This window comes from Carassius auratus, chromosome 40, assembly GCF_003368295.1.
Source record: "Carassius auratus strain Wakin chromosome 40, ASM336829v1, whole genome shotgun sequence".
NCBI lineage: Eukaryota > Metazoa > Chordata > Actinopteri > Cypriniformes > Cyprinidae > Carassius > Carassius auratus.
In genome coordinates this window covers 16,696,780-16,717,172 of record NC_039282.1, presented here as the reverse complement: position 1 = coordinate 16,717,172, position 20,393 = coordinate 16,696,780, and the positions used below count along the sequence as shown (strand labels likewise).

Genomic DNA, 20,393 nt, shown 5'->3' with positions numbered 1-20,393 from the left:
GCATTGTTGGCCATCGCCTGAACATTTTTAATATTACATTAAATCATTCTGGGCCCTTAAAGGCAGGGAAGAACATCTCATTTGTACATTTTTGGCAATTATAGGTACATTTTAACCTTTGATTCGAATGTTTCTGGCAATCATAGATGCATCACAGGAACATTTCAACATTCAGTTCAATAGTTTTTGTCCAATTCAAGCACATACCTGTATAAACATCTGATTTAATCATTTTGTGCCAGCATGGGTGCATTCAGACATTTTTTGGCAATCGTGGGCACATCTAAATTTGAACATTTTTGGACATTCAAATGCCTTGGGCCATCGTAAACTTTCAATGCAATCTTGTTTTTGGCCTTCATAGGCATGTCTGAATGTTTGGACCATAATAGCGTTTTTCAAGCCTTGATTTAAATGCTTATGGGCACATCTGAATCTTCAGTTTTTGCAATCTACATATTGCAATGCAAACATTTTTGACCAATTTAGTTCAAATGTAACTATATTCAAAAACATTTAAACATTTCATTCATGTATGAACACTTCACTTTTAATTAACCCAAAGATTATACACTTTTAATGCTCAAAAATGCTATCTAGCCAGACAGCTCACTGAGTTTTGTGACTTATTCCAAATACCCCGTTGACCTGATTTTCAGTTTGAAATTATTTTAACAAGGTCATGTTTTATGCTCATAGATCATGCTTGGCTGCCATAAGTGGACTCGCCGGTTCCAAAAATATTCCTGGCTTTACCGTGTAGATTTTTAACCAACTGCAAAAACAGCAAGAGAACCAATGACTCCTGCATGTTTCCCAGGATGAGTCTGAACTCACCGGTTCACAGACAGGGCTGTTGTCATTGGTGTCAATGACCATGACCTCTACGGCTGCCGTTGAAACGTGGAGTCCGTCTGTCGCCGTGACATTGATGACGTACCGTTCTTGTTCTTCGCGGTCTAACGGGCGTTTAACGTACAGTTTCCACTCGCCCTGAACCAACCCGAGAGCGAACACCCCGCCTCTGTTACCACCTACACACACACACACACAAGAGAAATTACACCGCACAGTTAATCTCTCAATAGTCCGTGACAATTTAAGTAGCAATAAAATCCACACACGCTCACTTCCAGGATTATCTGCGTGTCTTAATAACCTGCATTAGTCCTCTCAGTGATGGCACACTCATTAGTATGAATTATAATAATCAGGTCTTTATATTCACATTTCAATTATCAGACTGCCATCAGTAAGGTCCTCATAATTAGTCAAACGGACGGCAGCCGTACCTGACTCATTACGACAGGTCATCTTTTAAACCTCAAGCGGACAGAGGTGAAAAGAGAGAAGAAATGCGAGAGTTAAATGGAAATGACTCTATAATCAAAGCAGCTGCGTTGACAAGCATCCAATTACTGTACACTCATAGTACAAACACACACTGCCTTATTCATCTAATAAAGAGTGTAATTCATCTCAGCTGGGGGCTGATAACACAGAACAGCTTCTATTAGAGACACTTCAACAAAGACCTGGACGTCTTCCCACTCCGTTTCTCTCATCCCACGCTCAGAATCACTTTCTCATAATGCACGCTTTTTCTGTGCTTTTTTAAGTGATAGTTTGAAATCTGAAACATTAGATTTTCTTGCACATTTTTTTTTTTTTTACTCATGCACAGTGACTCAAAGTATTTGTCATGCACAAAGTATTTGGAGACTTCAAAATAGACTCTACTTATCTGAAATAAAATGTTCACACAGGTGTTCTAGCACAGTAATCACAGGTTAATCACATGATATTTGATTAATTTTCATTGGCATAATGCAATATACAGTACCGTATTAATGCATCAAATATGCATTAAATTGATTAAAAGCAACAATAAACTCGAATGTTACAAAATATTTATATTTGCTGTTCTTCTGTAATTATTCCAAAATAAAAATGAATCAGCACTGTTTTTAACATTGATAATAATTTTCTTTAAAATATTTCTCTCTCAGTAAGTTTCTTGAGCAGAATGTAAGGATCTTAGAAAGATTTATGAAGGATCATGTGACACTGAAGACTGGAGGAATGATGCTGAAAAATCAGCTTTGATCACAGAAATAAATTACATTTGAAAATATATTCAAATAGCAAATAGTTATTTTACATTGTAATAATATTTCACAATATTACTGTTTTTACTGTATTTTTAATCAAATAAATGCAGCATCAGTGAACATAAGAGTCTTCTTTCAAAAACTGATATTCTGAAAAAATATTCTGAAGATACATCAAACTTTTGTTAATGTATGGATGCTTAAAAAATAAGAGAAAAAAAAATATACAAAAGAAAACTACACACACACGAAATTATATATGTATCTATATATAAAATAGAATGTAATATACCGAATTGCACGACACATTAAAAAACAAAAAATATATTATAGACCTATACAACTTACTGATGGTCACATAACACTGGAAAATAAATGTTATGCAAATTTTATTTTAAATAGGTGCAGTACTTCATCTTGTCACACAAAGATCTTGTCTGAAAATCAACTATACTGTATGCACAACTGCATAAAATATAACTCTCAAAGAGCATATTTCCCTCTTCTCGTCAAACAATTAAACTCAACAGATGTGATTCCAGCCATTTACAGTCAGTTCTGCCGATTAATGTTTCTGCAGTGACCTTTCACCTTTACGAGGCAGCAACATGAAGAGCTATTTAACGGCTGTTAAATCGTAGCTGTACTGAGATACACAGTGTGCTCATCTAACTCTTACTTTATGAACCTTTAAACGACTTTCAGCAAAGAACCTCTAAATAAAAGTTCAAGTTATCCAATTAACTACCACAGAGTAACTGTTTACTGTTTAATTGCTCTGTGCTCTGTTGAACACAGCAGTAAAATATCCTGAGAGGTGTATAACCCACAATGCTCTTGCTTCCTAAAGCAGTAACTCAAATCTGTTAGTATTTGTCTGTTTCTTTCCCTCCGGTGTGTATGGTGATACAGTGTTGCAGGCCTTTGAGCCAGTTTGTGCCGCTGGGCTGTGACAAGAGCATTAGAGTCTGTTTGACCTTTGAGTTCATCTTGAAGAGGATTTAAACGTCATGAAAGTGTGGACTGTAGGGAAGGAGACTATTCTCAGTGTCCCATGCCAACTAAACAAGGGCTTGTGTCACAAAGTTTACATGCCGTGGGCTATGATTTAATTAAAGGGATCAATCACTCATTTTGATATATTTGTGATGTTAAAAGACTTTTTCTCTAAAGGCTGCATTTTTTGATGCAGTTACAATCAATTAAATTAATATTTCTTTTGCTTTAAAATATTTTTAACAAATCATAAAAGTGGACCAAAAGTTCATTTATTTAAAATTATACTAAATTTAGATATGTATTTACATATTTATAATTTTATATTTATGCTTATTCATTTTTATGTAGGTTTTTTTGGCTTTAAAATATATAAAATCATAAACAGTGTGGACAAACAGTGTGCAAAATGTATATATTTAACACACACACACACACACACAATAAAATTACATATAGTTAATAACTTACTTATTTAGATATTTATTATAAACAGTAGGATAGATAGATAATATTAATAATTCTTTATTATATATATATATATATATATATATATATATATATATATATATATATATATATATATACACACATTTATATTTTAGAAATGTAAAATGTATACCTTGAATGCAATGTAAGTAATTCTTATCTAAAGTGACTGTTACACAAATGTATGTCAACAGTAAAAAAGACGATATTCAGCAGAACACACACCAAAAATGAGCTACTGAACAAGTTCCAGAGTCACGATGTTTACTTTAGTTTCATTGCTGTGGGCTGTAATTTATTTAAGAGTCAGTGTGCTTGTGTGTGTGTGTGTGTGTCGTGCATGGTAAATCTTGTTAAAATACTGCTCCTGCTGGTGGCAGCACAGTCTAAATCATGATCACAGCATAAAAGTTAAGCTTAATCGAAATTCTGCTCAGGCCGAGAAGTGCGTTTCTGTGTGTGTGTGAGAAAAAGCATGAATTATAGAACAAGGCAGCCTCCTAATTCAATGTTATGAGTTTCTGAGCGCCTAAATTACAAGTGTGTGCTGCTTAGGAGCATGTGCAAGGTGTGTATGTGTGTGTTTGTGTGTATAATATGTTTCTTGTCACCAAGCAAGGTGCTCAACACAGTCTGAATATGAAGGTACATTTAAAGCTGGCTGAGCTAGATTTTGATACAGAGGAGGTTTATATTTGCCATTTTCTTAACAACTGCTTTCGGAAATATCACTGTTTTATGTTCAGTTCGTGAAGTGATGCGCTTCCACATCGCAAATCCCCACTGGTGTAATTTGCATGCAGTTGCATCACAGCTTTGTTAAAATCCTTATAAAACGAGTGTGGTTTTGCTCTCCAGCAAGAAGTCTGCTAGTAGCCCTAGAGCGAATAATCCATTATCAGAAGAGGATGAACGAGGTGTAATTACTGTGGACTTCTGACATTCCATTATAGCGTTGTTCTACATTATGCTTACATGCTGAACAGGGCTTCAGAAAATCAGGTTGTGTTTAGATTGAGAGCACACAGACATACACAGAGATACGGGACATGGCCAACAGTATGAGGACACTCAAACTGTATCTGCTTGTTGAACATATTCAAAACAATGGGCATAAAAGGCAGTTTGTCTTCTCTCTGTCTTTCTTTATGGATGTAATTTTGTGTATGGGACATTGTCAAGCTGGAACAGAAAATGTATTCTTGCTATGCATATATGATATGCAGAATGTACTCTGAAAAAAGTCTTTAATTTGTCATCATTCCCTGACCCTCATGTCATTCAAAACCCATTTGACTTGATTGTTTCACAGCAGAAAGAAAGACATTTTGAAGAAAGTTCAAAGTGTCCAAAATAACACTGTTCCTCATTGACATTAATTGTACTGGTTCCAAATCTTCTTTTGTGTTTGGAACGCCATGTATTGCTGCGTATCAAAAAATTACAATTATGTCAAAGGTTTTTCAATATTTTTTACTGGAAGCTTAGATAAAATTATAATTAAGAATTATTTTTGCATTTTTTTTTTTTTTTTTGCATTGTGGAAAGTCATGCAGTTTGCCAGTTTCAAAAGTTCTTACCTGTAATATGATAGGTGACTTGTCGGTTTCCAGGTGAGCTGTCGTTGTCCCGTGTGTTCAGTACAGCCACCACTTCACCAGGTGCATCACTCTCACGTACACTTCCATAGTAACGGGGCTGAAGAAACTGTGGTACGTTGTCATTGGAGTCGCTCACTGCTATAGTTATAGTTGTTGAGGATGACTGGCTGGCAGGATCTCCAAGGTCAAATGCCCAGACTGTGAGACTATGGGCTGGGTTCTGTTCATGGTCCAGCCCTTTCATTGTTGATATCCAACCAGAGCTGCTGTCAATCGTGAAGTAGGCTCCATGCTCTTCAATGTCTTCCCCACCAGAGCCACCGAGCAACCCAGGGGGAGCAAGACTGTAAGTCACCTGACCATTAGCTGCCCAATCAGGATCCAAGGCTCGCACTTGCAGAATTCTAGTCCCAGGAGAAAGACCCTCAGTGACTGATGCCTCATAGTTATCTGACTCAAACGATGGTTTGTTGTCATTGACATCTTGTACTTTGATCTCAACATCTACGGCTGAAACTGCGTCCAAACGTCCCTGCTGCAACATTGCCATCACTTTGAAATGATAGGCCATTGTCAGCTCTCGGTCCAGTGCTTTGTCTAGTTTGATCATGCCGGTTACTTTGTCAACCACAAACACTCCATCACTGTTACTCTCTAGAGTCTGTCCGATCACTGCTGAAAAGCTCACTGGTAAGGAAGATTGGCTAGTTGAGGAGTGTAGATGCACTGCTCCCACCAAGGAACCAATGGGCATGTCCTCTGGCACAGTAAAGGAGAACTGTGGCTGGCTGAAGGAAGGTATGTGGGCATCAGCAGACAAAACATGTATGTAGACAGACACAAGGGAATGTCTAATTGGTGCACCGCCATCAGAGGCTTTAACGAAAAATGACAGTACAGATCCACGCAAAGGGGCAAAGTTGCCTTTTGTGACAACCCAACCACTCTCTGGGTCGATATCCAGAAGTTCATTAACCTGCATGCTGGCTTCGCTGTACAGACTATAGCTCACCTGTCCATTGGCACCTTGATCTAGATCCCAAGCTTGTACTTGCGTCACAAGGGTACCGGGTTCAACCTCGGACCGCACACTTGCATGGTAGTCCGAGGCGCCAAACAGTGGAGCATTGTCATTTTCATCTAATACGATGACCCGGACACTGCAATATCCAGATCGGCCGCCTGCATCCACAGCAGCAATGGACAGCACCATCTCATTTCGTTCTTCCCGGTCCAGACGTTCAAGTGTTGTTATTTGTCCACTGCCATCAACACTGAACAAATCCCGAGCAGCATCTGAGAGTAGCACATACCTCACATCCCCAAATGGTCCAGGGTCAGAATCTTGTGCCCTGATTGCAATGACTTTTGATCCCACTGGTGCGTTCTCTCGTACATCGGCCTCGTACATGCCCTGGGTGAACTGGGGGGCATGTAGATTAGCTCGCTCTACCCGAATGTGTACTTGGGCCGTACTAGTAAACACTCCATCGGAAACGCTTACATTTAGGGTGATGGTGGAAGGCATGCGCTGCATTCGCCGCTGGCCACTCAGGGTGAGGACACCGGTGGCAGCATCAAGCTCAAACAGCATCCTTTCGTTTCCAGACACCAATCCATACTGCAAGCGTTCTGTGTCTGAACGGTCTGCATCAGAGGCCTGGATGCATGTAACAAAGTGCCCTTTGGGTGCCAACTCATTGATAGAGGCTTCATAGAGCAGTTGGTTAAATACAGGAGCATTGTCATTTGTGTCCGTGACATCGACTGTGACCCAAACTTCGCTGCTCAATGGGGGAAAGCCATTATCTGTTGCCTTGACAAGAAACACATAGCGCTGGATGGTCTCATGGTCAAGGGAGCGAGCTGTTAGAATAAGACCACTGCTGCTGTCGATGTGGAAGTGGTCAGTGTTGTTGGCACGGTCTGGAATGATTTGGTATCGTACAGCCGCATTTTTCTCAGAGTCTCTGTCTGTTGCGAGAACCTGCAAGGCTGCAGTGCCAATCATGGCAGATTCTGAAATTACAGCTTTGTACGAGGGCTGCTCGAAGACTGGAGGGTTGTCGTTGATATCCAAAACAGTAACTTCAACATCCACTTCTGCACGAGCGCCTGTGAGGCAGTCTGTTGCTCTGACGATGAGTTTGTGGGAAGGGCTGGTCTCATAATCGAGGGCAGTGATGACACTGACAACCCCTGTGTCAAATCCAATGGAAAACAGTGTTCCCGGGTCACCGTGTGTGATTGTATAAAGGACACTCTGGCCTTCAGGGCTGCTGGCGTTTATTCCCAGAATTGGAGTCCATATTGGTATGTCTTCGCTCACTTTTACTGAGTAGAATGGTCGGTCAAACACTGGCATTGCTCTGTTTACCACTGTAACAGGAAAGGTGACTGAAGAAGAAAGAGGTGGTGTTCCCATGTCACGGGCAAACACCAGAACCTGATATTCCACACTAGAGAGATCAGCCTCGAAAGCTCTCCGTAGGCGAAGCTCCCCACTCACACGGTCTATTTCGAAATGTCCCAGTTCATCCTGAAGAAAATAGTTCACCTCTCCATTTTGTCCTTTGTCCCGGTCCACTGCTGTCACTTGAAATATTGCTGTCCCAGGCTCTGCTTCCACTTGCACAGCAGCATAGTATGGCAATCCAACAAAAACTGGAGAATTGTCATTGACATCGGTGACTTGAACCCGGACCAGTGCCCTTGCAACACGGACACGGTCTTCCTCACGGCCTGCTTGTACCAGAAGTCCATATTCCTCCTTCTCTTCCCTGTCCAATGGGACTCCAACAGTTTCAATGGCACCGGATGTTGGCCTGATGCGAAATTTCCCACCTGCATTCAACAAAGTGTATCGCAGGGGTTCGTTCAACTTGTTCCCTAGTGCTGTAACGACAGCAACAGTTGTTATGTTACCATTGTTCTCCTCAATGTTGGCACTGTAGGTATTGTGAGTAAAAGCCAACCCACTGTCCAGAGCTTCATGAACCAGGACAGTTACCAGAGCGGTACTGGAGAAGCGTCCATCTGAAACACGGACATTAAAGCGAAATCGTTCTTTGCTAAAAGTACTGTTTCTCACAGTCAACAGTCCGGTGCTTGGCTCAATGCTGAAATGTTCTATGCTGCCATCGGTCAATGAGTAGGTGAGCTCCGACTGGCCATTACCATCGGGATCAGTAGCAAAAACTTTTAGTGCTTCCACACCTTCATAAGTTGGGAGCAAAAGGACAGCTTCATAGGAATCCTGGGAAAATTTAGGCGGGCAGTCATTAACATCTTGCACCTCAATGGTCACTTCTGCAGGACTCTCAGCTGAGAGTTGTGGATGTCCACTGTCTCGGACGTTAACATGGAAACTGAATCTAGGCGTGGTTTCATGGTCAAGCTGAGCAATTGTCCTAATGGAGCCAGTACCGGCATCTACTGCAAAGAAACGTCTGGCAGATTCTTCCATGATCTGGTACACCAACAGGGCATTATGGTTGCGGTCAGCGTCGCTTGCTCGTATGACTAGTGGTTGGTTATTGTCACTCTGCACAACATTGTTAAGCCCGGCACCTTCACTGATACTTCCATGGTAACGCAGCTGTTGGAACAGCGGTGCATTATCATTTTCGTCAAGAACTGTAACAGTTATTGTAGCATTTGAGGCCTGTCCAGCCATGTTGCTTGCGGTGACTATTAGCTTGTAGGTTGAAACTGTTTCAAAGTCTAGAGGCTTCTGCGTAGTGATCACTCCACTGTATTGGTTGATCCGAAATGTCCGATGACCATTGCCGTGGCGAATGTCATAGGTAAGGGTTGACAGACTTAGAGCATTCACTGTGATGACTGAAGTTCCAATGGCAACACCTTCTGATATTTCCGCCTGGTATTCACTTTGGGGAAACTTGGGACCAGCATTATCTGACAAGGTGACTGCAATCCGGACGACAGCTGTTGAAGACAATGCTGGAGAACCGTTATCCATTGCTTTGACAGACAAAACATAATGACCGATGTTGGACAGGTCCAGTTCCCGAGCCAATGAGATGATGCCCAAAACAGGATCAATCCGGAAAGTGTTTCCTGTGTTCCCTAAATCGAAAGAGAAATAAGAAAAATAAGATCTTACGGTCATACTTTATTTTAAGGCTCAATTCTCACTATTAACTAATCATTAACTATGACTTTTGCCTCAATTAACTCCTAATTTGCTGCTCATTAAAAGTTTATGAGATAGATGTTAAGTTTAGGGTATTGGGTAGGATTATGCATGTCATGCATTATAAGTATTTTATAAGCACTAATAAACAGCCAATATGTTAATAATAGGCATGCTAATAAGCAACTAGAGTGTTACCGATCTAACAAATAAACTGTATTAGCTTGCATGTTATTGTATACAAGAACACAGGTGCCATAATGCATTATATGGCATGCGTGTTTGAAATTATGTGTGTAGATAAAATGGTCAAAAATCTACTTTTCCTCATTTTATAATAATAATATAAAATCTTTTAAATTCTGAAAAAAAAAACTATAAACAAAATGTAAAAAAAAAAAAAATCAGCTTCTTAAAAAAAAAATTGTGCATGCTTGCTTTCTAGCTGCTTTTTCTTCACTATATGGTCTAAAACAAATTAAACAAAATGAAACAAAATACAAAAAAAAAAATCATTCAGCTGGTAAAGAAATTAAATATTAAGAAATATTTATCTATGTGGATGCAAAAAAATAAAAAATAAGATAAAATAAAATAAAATAAAAAAAATCATTGTTAATGTCCTATGTAACAAAATCCAAAATGGATCTAATGGATCTAAAATCTATTTATCCAAAAGTAAAGTAAAGACCATGAGAAATTATATAAAAGTTTGTCCAAACTTTGACAGGTAGTGTATGTAAGTACATGCATACCTGAGTCGATGCTGTAAGTGATTTGTGCATTTTGGCCCTTGTCTTTATCGAGTGCAGTCACCGTGAGAACAGCCGATCCCAGTGCCGCTGATTCATACACCTGTCCATTATACATCACCATGGTAAAAAGAGGGGCGTGGTCATTCACATCCTCTACACCAATCAGGACACGAGCAAGACTACGTCTGTACGGGAACTCTTGATCCTTCACCTAATATCGAAGGAAAGTTAAGAAAGACAGAGTGAAATAAAGAGAGCAGTAGGGAAAAATGATTCCCTGTCTGAGAAAGACAGCAATATCCAACACAAGGAAACAGCAAGACACACACAAAACAAACTCGCTCACTGCCAAACGGAGTGGATAACATCTCTCTCCGGATTATAATAACAAATTTCATCTGTTTGCAGGCAGCAGGAATATCCATGTGCTTATTAGATATGACACTCACTGTCTCTCACCCTCGTCAGGGGAGAGCGGAAACCAGGAGTGATACAGATCAGATCAATAATTAGATCACAGTGGAGAAATGACTCAGGTACAGACGACATTAAACTAGTGACGGCTGCTAAAGCACAAGGAGCAATCTCCTGTTCCTGTCATACAGTACCTGCACTCAAGCATGGAGAGCGTGAAAGAGAGACAGGAGGGACGCTATACCATCAACACTAATCAAATGATACATCTGCTGTTTTACCTATCCAACGAGAGTCACATTGTTCTCTCAAAAATACAAGAATATAATTTTATGTTGGTAAAAAAATATATATACAATTTCCTGATCTATGAGCCTTACTGGTCCAAGTTTTAATAAAAAAATAAATAAAACAAAACCCAAGTCAAAATAATGGTTGTCAAAGCACAATTCTTAAGAGATGTAGCGCATTAGTATGTGGCTGCTGTGGTATTCTGGTTATGTGGCATTTTCATAAAAAGCTGAATTACCATGATGGTGAGGATGTGCTGTGTCCGGCTCTCGTGGTCCAGTCTGCGAGCCGTGTAGATGATTCCACTGTTAGGGTCGATCCTGAAGAGCTGCATGCTGCTGGGGTCAACGCTGCTCTGGAGGCTAAAGGTCAAACGGTGACGCTCGTCGCGGTCAGACGCCAACACCTGAACCACCTCAGTATCTGGGGGCGTGTCTTCTGTGATTGTGATGTCATAGGTAGGCTGGGAAAAAACAGGGGCGTTGTCGTTGTTGTCCAGAACTGAAATGTGGACCTGTGAAAAAAAATTAAAAAAAATAATAAAACATTCAGGAGGTCAACATGAAATTTACCTTAAGTACAAGTGTTGTAAGTATTAACTGTATATATAATATATATATATATATAATATATATATATATATATATATATATATATATATATATATATATATATATATATATATATATATATATATATTTTTTTTTTTTTTTTTTTTGTTAATTAGAATAAAGTTGAAATAAAAGAAAATGCAAATATTAGATGAAAAATTTTGCCTGGGCAACTCACTAAAATGCTTTAAATAAAGCAATAAAGTTTAAGTTGAAATACAAAAATGTTGTTTCATGCTCTTTCTATCAAAATAAATAATCTTAAGTGGAAAAAGCGTTCTAGAAATGTCTAAAAATCATCTGTACTGATGAAATTCAAGCACTGTATATGATATTAGTAACTTTGATCACATCTAAGTAACAAAACAGATGTGTTTACAGATTTTCTACATTTCAGGATTTTTTTATTACTGTGAGACTAAGTGAAGTTCTCTAACCAATACTGACAAAACTGGAAAGAAAATCACACAACGTGCACGCACCATGAGTGTACGAAACAAATCAAAGTTGATTAAATGCAGAAAACGCAAACGAATGGGCTGATGCAAATACTCGTTGTCAATAACTTGTATTAATAGTCACACTGGTCAGAGGAGCACACACAACTGAGAGTGTGTCTGCGAGTGTGTGAGATCCAACCACACCGGCTGATCTAATTATAAAGTAATAACAGACGTGCACTTACATCTCACACTCGCCCTTACGGAGATCTGTGTGTGTACATCACAGACTCTGAATGAATGTACATTTGTGTATGAAAGTGTGGGAAAGATGGTGCTTTCTAAACTGAGAACAAGTCTTAGAGAGGAATCCAATCACTTTCAGCATCTTTTTTCCATTTTTTCCTTCTCTGACCCTCCCTCCAGTGCTCTTGGTTCACGTGTGTATTTGTACTTTGTATTTTTAAAGGAGTGCATTTGCATGGAACAGTGTGTGTGTGTGTATGCAAAGTGCTGCTTAATATGCAATCGACTGAATTTGAGTGAGTTATCTTTTGTGTTTATGTTCTTGTGCATGCGTGTGCATATGTTAATTTGCTCTGTGTACATAGTGAGTGAATTAACTGAATAAATGTGACAGCACTTCCTGTCCCCCTCCTCCCAAACACCCCAGCAGCTTCTGCTACACAGATCAATCATTCGCTTTTCCTCGCTATCCCACATTTTTTTCTTTCAGGATGGATTGTGTCCTTTAAACTCTGACCTTCACGGACACATTTCACTGAAAAAGGCTGGTATCCATGGAAACGGAGCTATCAATCCGATGGGACCTTGACATCAGGGATGTGTAATCTGAACGATGACAGACATTATCAATCAAACCCTCAGCATCAAACATCAGCATCAATCATCGACTAAACAGCCTGTCTGTCTGTCTGTTCCGAAACCTAGTGAACTTCCCTCCTAGACACTTTTAAGAATCAAAAGTGTGTAAAAGACAAAAAGAGCTGCTCCAAAAGATATGAAAAAAAAACAACAACATTATGCTGCCTTTTAAGATCATGTCTGGCCATATTCTAAGGAAGAAAAAGCATTTTTTCCAAATAATTAATGAAAAACATCAAAAAATATTAAGTGGAGAGAAATGCAGATTATACACAAATTAATATAGATATATTAATATTATTAAAACTAAAATATTAATATATATTTTCTATAAAATAAAGAATTTAATCTAAAATCTATCTAATACGGACTCATATTAACAAAAATAATTTATATATATATATATATATATATATATATATATATATATATATACACAAATTATTTTTGTTAATATGAGTCAGTATTAATTTTATTATAATTTAGTATTAATTAATTTACTTAATATATAGTAATAATAAAAAATAATTGCGTACAAGAACGATTTTTATTATTACTATGAATTATTATTAACAATTTAAATACATTAAAAACAATTACATATAAATAAATTGTATTAATATATAATATTAATATAATATATTAGCATACTTGTGGATAGCTATGCTGATGATAATAATAATATAAAGTAATATGAATATATAATGGTGCATGATTGGAGGAATGCTGATTATAAATTAATACAAATAAATATTAATTATACATAAAACTGATTATACTAATATATAAGATTAAAATGTAATATTAAGAAACAAAATAAATTATAATTACTATTTATATTAATATCAAATCTTAAATCTACATGCGTTTATTAGTATCATGTTTTTGGAGCAGAGCTTTCCGAGTGTCTTAAGTTTGTTTGTGTTGGTGAGAGTGTGTTTACCTGAGTGTATGCTATATTAGTCCCATCTGTGACCTCCACAGTGAGGTTGTAAAACGAGCGCTGTTCGGCGTCCAGAGGTTTAGCGATGACGATAGTGCCGACGCCTTTCTCAACGTCAAACATACTGTCCACATCACCGCCTTGCGTGAAAACAGAAAACATCATTACACACAAGAACTCTCTCTACATTATGGAAATATCTTTCTCTCACACACACACACATATATACAGATATATCACACACACAGATTCAATCTCACACCACTGTAATACTCATGTTCACCAGATGGGGGCGATACAGGGTTTTGAAGGGCGAAACATAAGTAGGATGGGATTTCCTCATTACACCCACACAACACACATCCCATGAGTAAAGCACACACATTTAAAATACACACACTCTACATACTGTATGCCAGATACATAACTCAAACATCCTACATATGCAAAACATTCACACAATATATGCAGACATCCATGCATACATGTGTGCACGCCACTCTAAAGTGATAAAAAAAGATGATTTATCCATTTTCTAAGACTGTCTTTATATTTCTATACAACCTACACAAACACAGTCTGACAAACACATCACCCACATACACACAAAAACACTCCGCTGCGTATAGACTATTAAACAGCAGCTACAGAAAGGCAAACCACACATTTAGATTGAAGAAACAACTATTATCGCACAGCGAAACTCAACTGCTAGAGTTATAGCTCACCCAAAAAGAGCAAAAGATATCAGTAATTATTTCCTCATCCTTACATTGATCCAAACATTTTTTCCAAGGAACACAAAAAAAACATTCATGCTGATCTTATTCACACAACAGACTAAACCAGAGGGCGTCGAGCTCCAAAATGCACCATAAAAGTAGTTTATATGTATCATTTTATTATTATTATATTTTTTAATTACTGGCTGATATTTCATATCAAATTAAATTCCCCCTATATTAAGATTACAATTGCCATTTTCTTGCACCACCTAAAATAACAATCATAATTCATGTCCATTAAAACATAACATTTGAACATTAAAAACATTTGTAAAACACTTTTTTTGCTATTTGCTTCCATTGTCACCATTCTGACTAACACCTATGACAGAAAAAAAGTCAGGGCTATAGTTTTATAATGACATAAGGGTGAGCAAATGGTGACAGACCTGTCATTTACAGGTGAATTGTTGCTTTTAGACATAGCTCAGGATGTTGCATGAGTGTGTTCGAACCCCTATGCATGTGAACAGAGGTGAAAGTGTGTTATGTTCCCTCTTCACACTCGTTCTACCCAGGGCACATTAATCATATCATGCCGCCTGTTGCTGTAACACCTGGTGGAGACATACACTTACACACACTTACACACCCTTTCATTCATCACCACACACCCTTGTTTTCCACACTGAGCGTTCTCTCGCCTGGCAAGCTAACTCTAGGTGGACCCCTGACCTTTATGCACACTCGATTGGCTGTTTAATGAAGCATTTAATCAGGCGGCAGATGATACGGCTGGGTCAACGACCACCAGAAGGGTTTTAGGTACCTCATAAACAATACACAAACTCACACAGACACACAGATGGACGGAAGCACCAGTTAGACCATTATCACCACTGGACAAAAAATGCTAAGCGCACACACGCATGCATACAGCAATATATCAAACACATTTAAAACGCACATTTGTATCAAAAAACACGTCCTCAGATTCACATCCCAACCAATCAAGATTAAGCAATACAACACAATACCAAAGGATGATGGGAAAGCAGAGCTAGCTGATGGTTAAACGGCAAAAGAGCGAGATCAGTTCTGCTGAACTTTTATAAATACAGAGAGAAAGACAGGAGAAGAAAGAGACAAACAGAATCACACGAAGAGAGAACATGCAGAGAGAAAGAAGACCGTACACACAATGAGAAACAGGTAGAGAGAGAGACAGAAATCAGGGCTGGACAATAAGGACTGCACTATTACCCAGTGCCAGAATGGAAGGCGCTCAGGAAAGTAAATGAAATTGTCAATATGTTTATAATTTGTACGTGTTTTAAAGCATTATTTCACCATTGTAAACATGCAAGTGATTTAAAACCATTAAAGACACAAAAGAGAATTCTCCAAGACTGGAATTTGGACATGTTTCTGTCGGTTTTCGTCCATTAAAGCTCAATGAGGTGCGACCGAAAACAGTTTCTGCACGAGTGTATCTCACTCAGCGAGCGAATAGTGAATCGAGTTCTCTTTCGCGGTTTTGTCCTGCTTTAATGGACAGATGCACACAGAATTCATTAAAGATCATCATTTTTGTCGGTTCTGTCTGAAGTGAAACTAAAGATCCTGAGAAAACCTGCATGTGTATCAGTGTATTGAACCCATGCAGTTGCTCTTAAAGTGACAGCTGCCTAATAAATCTGCTGCTATTCATGTCCTCAATGAGAAATTAAACAACAAATTAAAAAAAAAGTAACTCACTCACTTAACTGAATAACTTTTGTAGCTTTAATTTATATTTAATTTATACAGTGAAGACTATACTATGTTATTTTACATTGTATTATTGGATTTCAGTAGTATCTTTCCTGAATATAGTGATAGAAACTCAAAGCACTGTTTATTAGTTTGTATCACTGTTCTATTGTATTTATTTGTGCTGTTGCCCATAATATGCTTTTTTGTTCTCATTATTACTGACGGTTTACTTAATGTTTGAATGTTATATCCATTTTCCAATTAAAATTGGAATGTTGCTATAAGAACCTTATTTACCAGAATACATGACTCAAAATAATAAAAAACCAAAACAAAAATAATGTGTGGTCGGGAAATAATAAAAATTGGCAGGCTGAAAGAAATCCTTTATTGTTGAGCCCTGGACACGCAGAGAGAAAAAAAGACTGGCAGACATAGCTGAAGACAGAAGAAGAGATCACAACACCAAAACAACCGAAAGAAAGAGAGAGTTAAGAGAAAGAAAAGAGGAAAAGAGTTCGGCTGAACTGGTAAAGATACCTTCTGTAGAACAGTTCCTGCCACAAGCGGTCTGGAGTACATAGAACATCTCACGGAAAGAGCGTGGACCTTCCCATACGAAGCATTTAGAAAAACAGAGAGAGGAAGAGAAGAGGGAGAAGAGATAGAACAACAGAAGTAAAGAATGAGGAGTCAAAGGATAAAAGAAATAAGAGAAAGGAGAGAAAGAGGGCAGTGAAGAGAACAAGAATGAGAAGAAGAAGAGGAAAAAAGAGAGGCAGAGCAGAGAAAGAGTGCAGAGCAGGTGCTGCCGAAGCAAACAGAAGGTATCTGAACACCAAACCGCAAGCATGCTGCACCCGGACTCTCCCCCTGCCCCCCAGACCAACACACACACACACAGCAGCTCAATGAGCATATTATAATATAATATAATATAATATAATATAATATAATATAATATAATATAATATAATATAATATAATATAATATAATATAATATAATATAATATAATATAATACAATATAATATAATATAATATAATATAATAAAGAAATGTACAAGTTATTTATCGATTTTTCTTTTATGCCAACAATCATTAGGATATTAAGTAAAGTTCTAAAGTTCCAAATGTTCCAAGAAGAAATTTTGTAAATGATCTACTGTAAATATATCAAAACTGAATTTTTGATTAGTAATATGCATTGCTAAGAATTCATCTGGACAACTTTAAAGATGATTTTCTCAGTATTTAGATTTTTTTTCTGAGCACCCTCAGATTCCAGATTTTCAAATATAATATATATATTTAATATAATCATAATATAATGTAATATTCAGTGTATTAGTTATTTGTTTGTGTGTATACAAACCTTATATCACCATAGATACAGACAGCGGAAAGCAATCGCCATGGTGACCGTGGAATGGCAAAGATAGCAATACAACACAAATCATGCAGTGAATCACAAACATTCCACCAGCTCTAAACCAGATGAAAATATCTGGCCTAATTAATCTTTACCTAACTGTGATCCTAACCTCTTAGGACTAGGTATAAGAATCAAAAATACATATATTTAAAGATTTTATCATATATAAAGTACAATTATTTCTATAAAAACCCCACACCATTTAAAATTTAGTTTTAAAATTTTGAAGTAATTTTAGTTTTTAGTTACAATAAACCCCAACCCAACTCTAAATGCTAAAAAAGCTCTATTGTATCAATTCCACGTAGCATAGATCATCACATTAATGTAACCCATCCAATCGCTCACCTGTGATGTCAAACCACAAGGAGGCGGAGCCTTGCTGTTGGGCGGACACCACGCCGACGATGTCCGCCACTTTGTCGGTTTCCATGATGGTGAAATTGTAAAGCTGCTCGTCGAAGGCGAGAGGAACAGGGCTGGGAGGAGGACGGCGGATCCACTCGATGTGCAAACGAGCCGTCGTCCAGCGCTGAGGACGCCCATTATCCACAGCCTTCACCTGCGCTCAGAGGTTAAACACACGTCAGACAAAAATACCAGGCAAGTGAACATTAAAAGGGCTGAACTGAAATGGAAGAATGCATCTAGTAGTGACCTTTGAGCGAAATACAAACAAAAGAAAACAAACCTTTTACAAGAAAAAATATTTTAAAATGTCAACTCCCTCATTGAGAGAATTGAGCTGCTATGTGTTGAGAGTTTTACAAGACCTGGAAATGATTCTCTTTGAGTTCACACTTCTGAGACTATTTCTTATCCTTGTATCTCATATAGATGGTTTATATAATTCCAGTTAGGTGGGAAAAAATAAATAAATAAATAAATAGATCATACCATTTTCAGGTGGTCCAGCTGGTTTATGGGCAAGTCACGTAAGTTTGGTGCATTACCAGAGTGGTCTAACAGCTCTAAATAGCATGGCCAAGATGGTCTATCAAGCTTAGCATAATTTAATTTAATTGATTTTTTTATAAGATTTAAAAAAAAAATAAATTTACATTTTATTAATTTTATTCTATTATTCTATTTCTATATATCATTTTATTAGTTTTTTATTATTTAATTTTTTTATTAACTTATTTTCTTTATTTTCTTTTATAATTTTCTTATTTATCATTCATTTTATTTTATTATAAAATTTTATATTTTTTCGTTTTAATTTATTATTTTTTTATGTTCTTATTTTCAATTGAATTGTATTATTTATAATTGTTTTGCTTTTTTATTTTATTATTATTATTATTATTATTATTTTTTTTTTTTTTTTTTAGTCACATAATATAGCAATTATTATAATTATATGCACAAACATAATTAGCTTCATTCAGAAACTCAAGGGTCAAAGGTGACTCACGGTAAGAATGTCATAGGTTCCAGCTGTGAACTGTTTCTTGGGCGATGAAACCACACCGGTTTTTGCGTCGATTACAAATTTCCCATCCTCATTGCCATCAACGATGCTGTAGGAGAGTTCAGCGTTGGCGCCCAGGTCTTGGTCGTAGGCGAACACCCGATATATCGGAGCGCCTCGCTGTTTACGGGTGCGCTCGGGTAAACGGACCTGGTACATCTTCTCTGGAAACGTTGGTTTGTTATCGTTAACATCCAACACTTGGATTACCACCCATACTGTAGTGTGTCTGGGAGAAGGACCACCATCTGATACAGTCACCTGGACACAAAACCACAGCAATCAACATGAGGATAAAACACACCTTCGCATCAAATTATGCAATATTATGACCGTTTAAAATACCTGTTTTGTATGTAAAAATATTTTAAAGTGCAATTATTTCTTTGATGCGCAGCTGAATTTTCAGCATCATTACTCCAGTCTTCAGTGACACACGATCCTTCAGAAATCATTCTGATATGCTAATATGCTGCTCGAAAAATATTTTAATTATATTTAATTTAATTGTGGGGCGAGTTACAGATCTGTTCAGATCAAACTTGTAGCATGTGTAATAGCATAAGTGATGCTTGCCTTAGTAAACACTATTAATCATGGTAAAAACGATTATAGACAGACAGGAAAGGAGAAATAAGATTGTCTTTGCATCTGATCTTCTACATCATTTTTCTCTTTGAACAATGGAGTGATGATGAGTCATGTTCTGCTTATCTCTCATTTCCTGTTTCTGTCATTCGATTCGTTTTTCTTTTTCATTAGCAAACCTGGCCATCCCTCATCCACCAATCGGCATGGCCGCACGTGGCCACCGGCCAATCAGAAGACTGCTGTGGAACATTTAAATAATATCATTAAAAACAAAAGTCACGGTGTGCCATCCGTCTTGGTAGCAACAACAGAACGATTAATTCAATTCACTTTATTCATTTCCTTTCACAGACTTCTGCGCCACGCCTGTGTCTGTCTGAGAGAAAGAGAGAGGCAGCAATGAATTAGAAAAAAGAGGGGGTTGTAATAAATAAAAGGGGCGTTTGGTCTGTGTAATGGTTGGGTGTCAAGGGATCACACGGTGAACGGGTAAGTGACAATTTCGTTCTCAAAAGATCAACATGACAAATCAGTTTTATTACAAACACAAAACACCCACTCACAATCATTCACTTTCACACTTAAACCTACACTAACAGACTCGCAGAGCAAGCATTATGAATTTCAAACAGGCGTCTACGTGACTCAATCAGAACACGTCGATAATCTTGCGTTCATACGAAGTGCAAATTGTCGTAATTCCCCCGTCTCACACAAAATT

At 37.5% G+C, this 20,393-nt stretch overlaps 1 protein-coding gene across 5 annotated transcripts in view; it reads right to left on the bottom strand.

The window, feature by feature from the left end:
• Positions 1-20,393, bottom strand: part of LOC113058724 (protocadherin Fat 3) — a 123,480-nt gene that overhangs the window by 26,486 nt on the left and 76,601 nt on the right. For 3 of the 5 annotated variants that reach the window (XM_026226889.1, XM_026226890.1, XM_026226893.1), the window contains exons 6-13: positions 19,025-19,342; positions 17,956-18,169; positions 16,713-16,781; positions 13,693-13,832; positions 11,052-11,327; positions 10,109-10,319; positions 5,177-9,286; positions 838-1,034 (exon numbers count right to left, since the gene is read on the bottom strand). In XM_026226889.1, the coding sequence (XP_026082674.1) occupies positions 838-1,034; positions 5,177-9,286; positions 10,109-10,319; positions 11,052-11,327; positions 13,693-13,832; positions 16,713-16,781; positions 17,956-18,169; positions 19,025-19,342 (5,535 nt within the window). The remainder of the gene's footprint in view (positions 1-837; positions 1,035-5,176; positions 9,287-10,108; positions 10,320-11,051; positions 11,328-13,692; positions 13,833-16,712; positions 16,782-17,955; positions 18,170-19,024; positions 19,343-20,393) is intronic. The other 2 variants (XM_026226891.1, XM_026226894.1) reach the window with 1 other exon arrangement.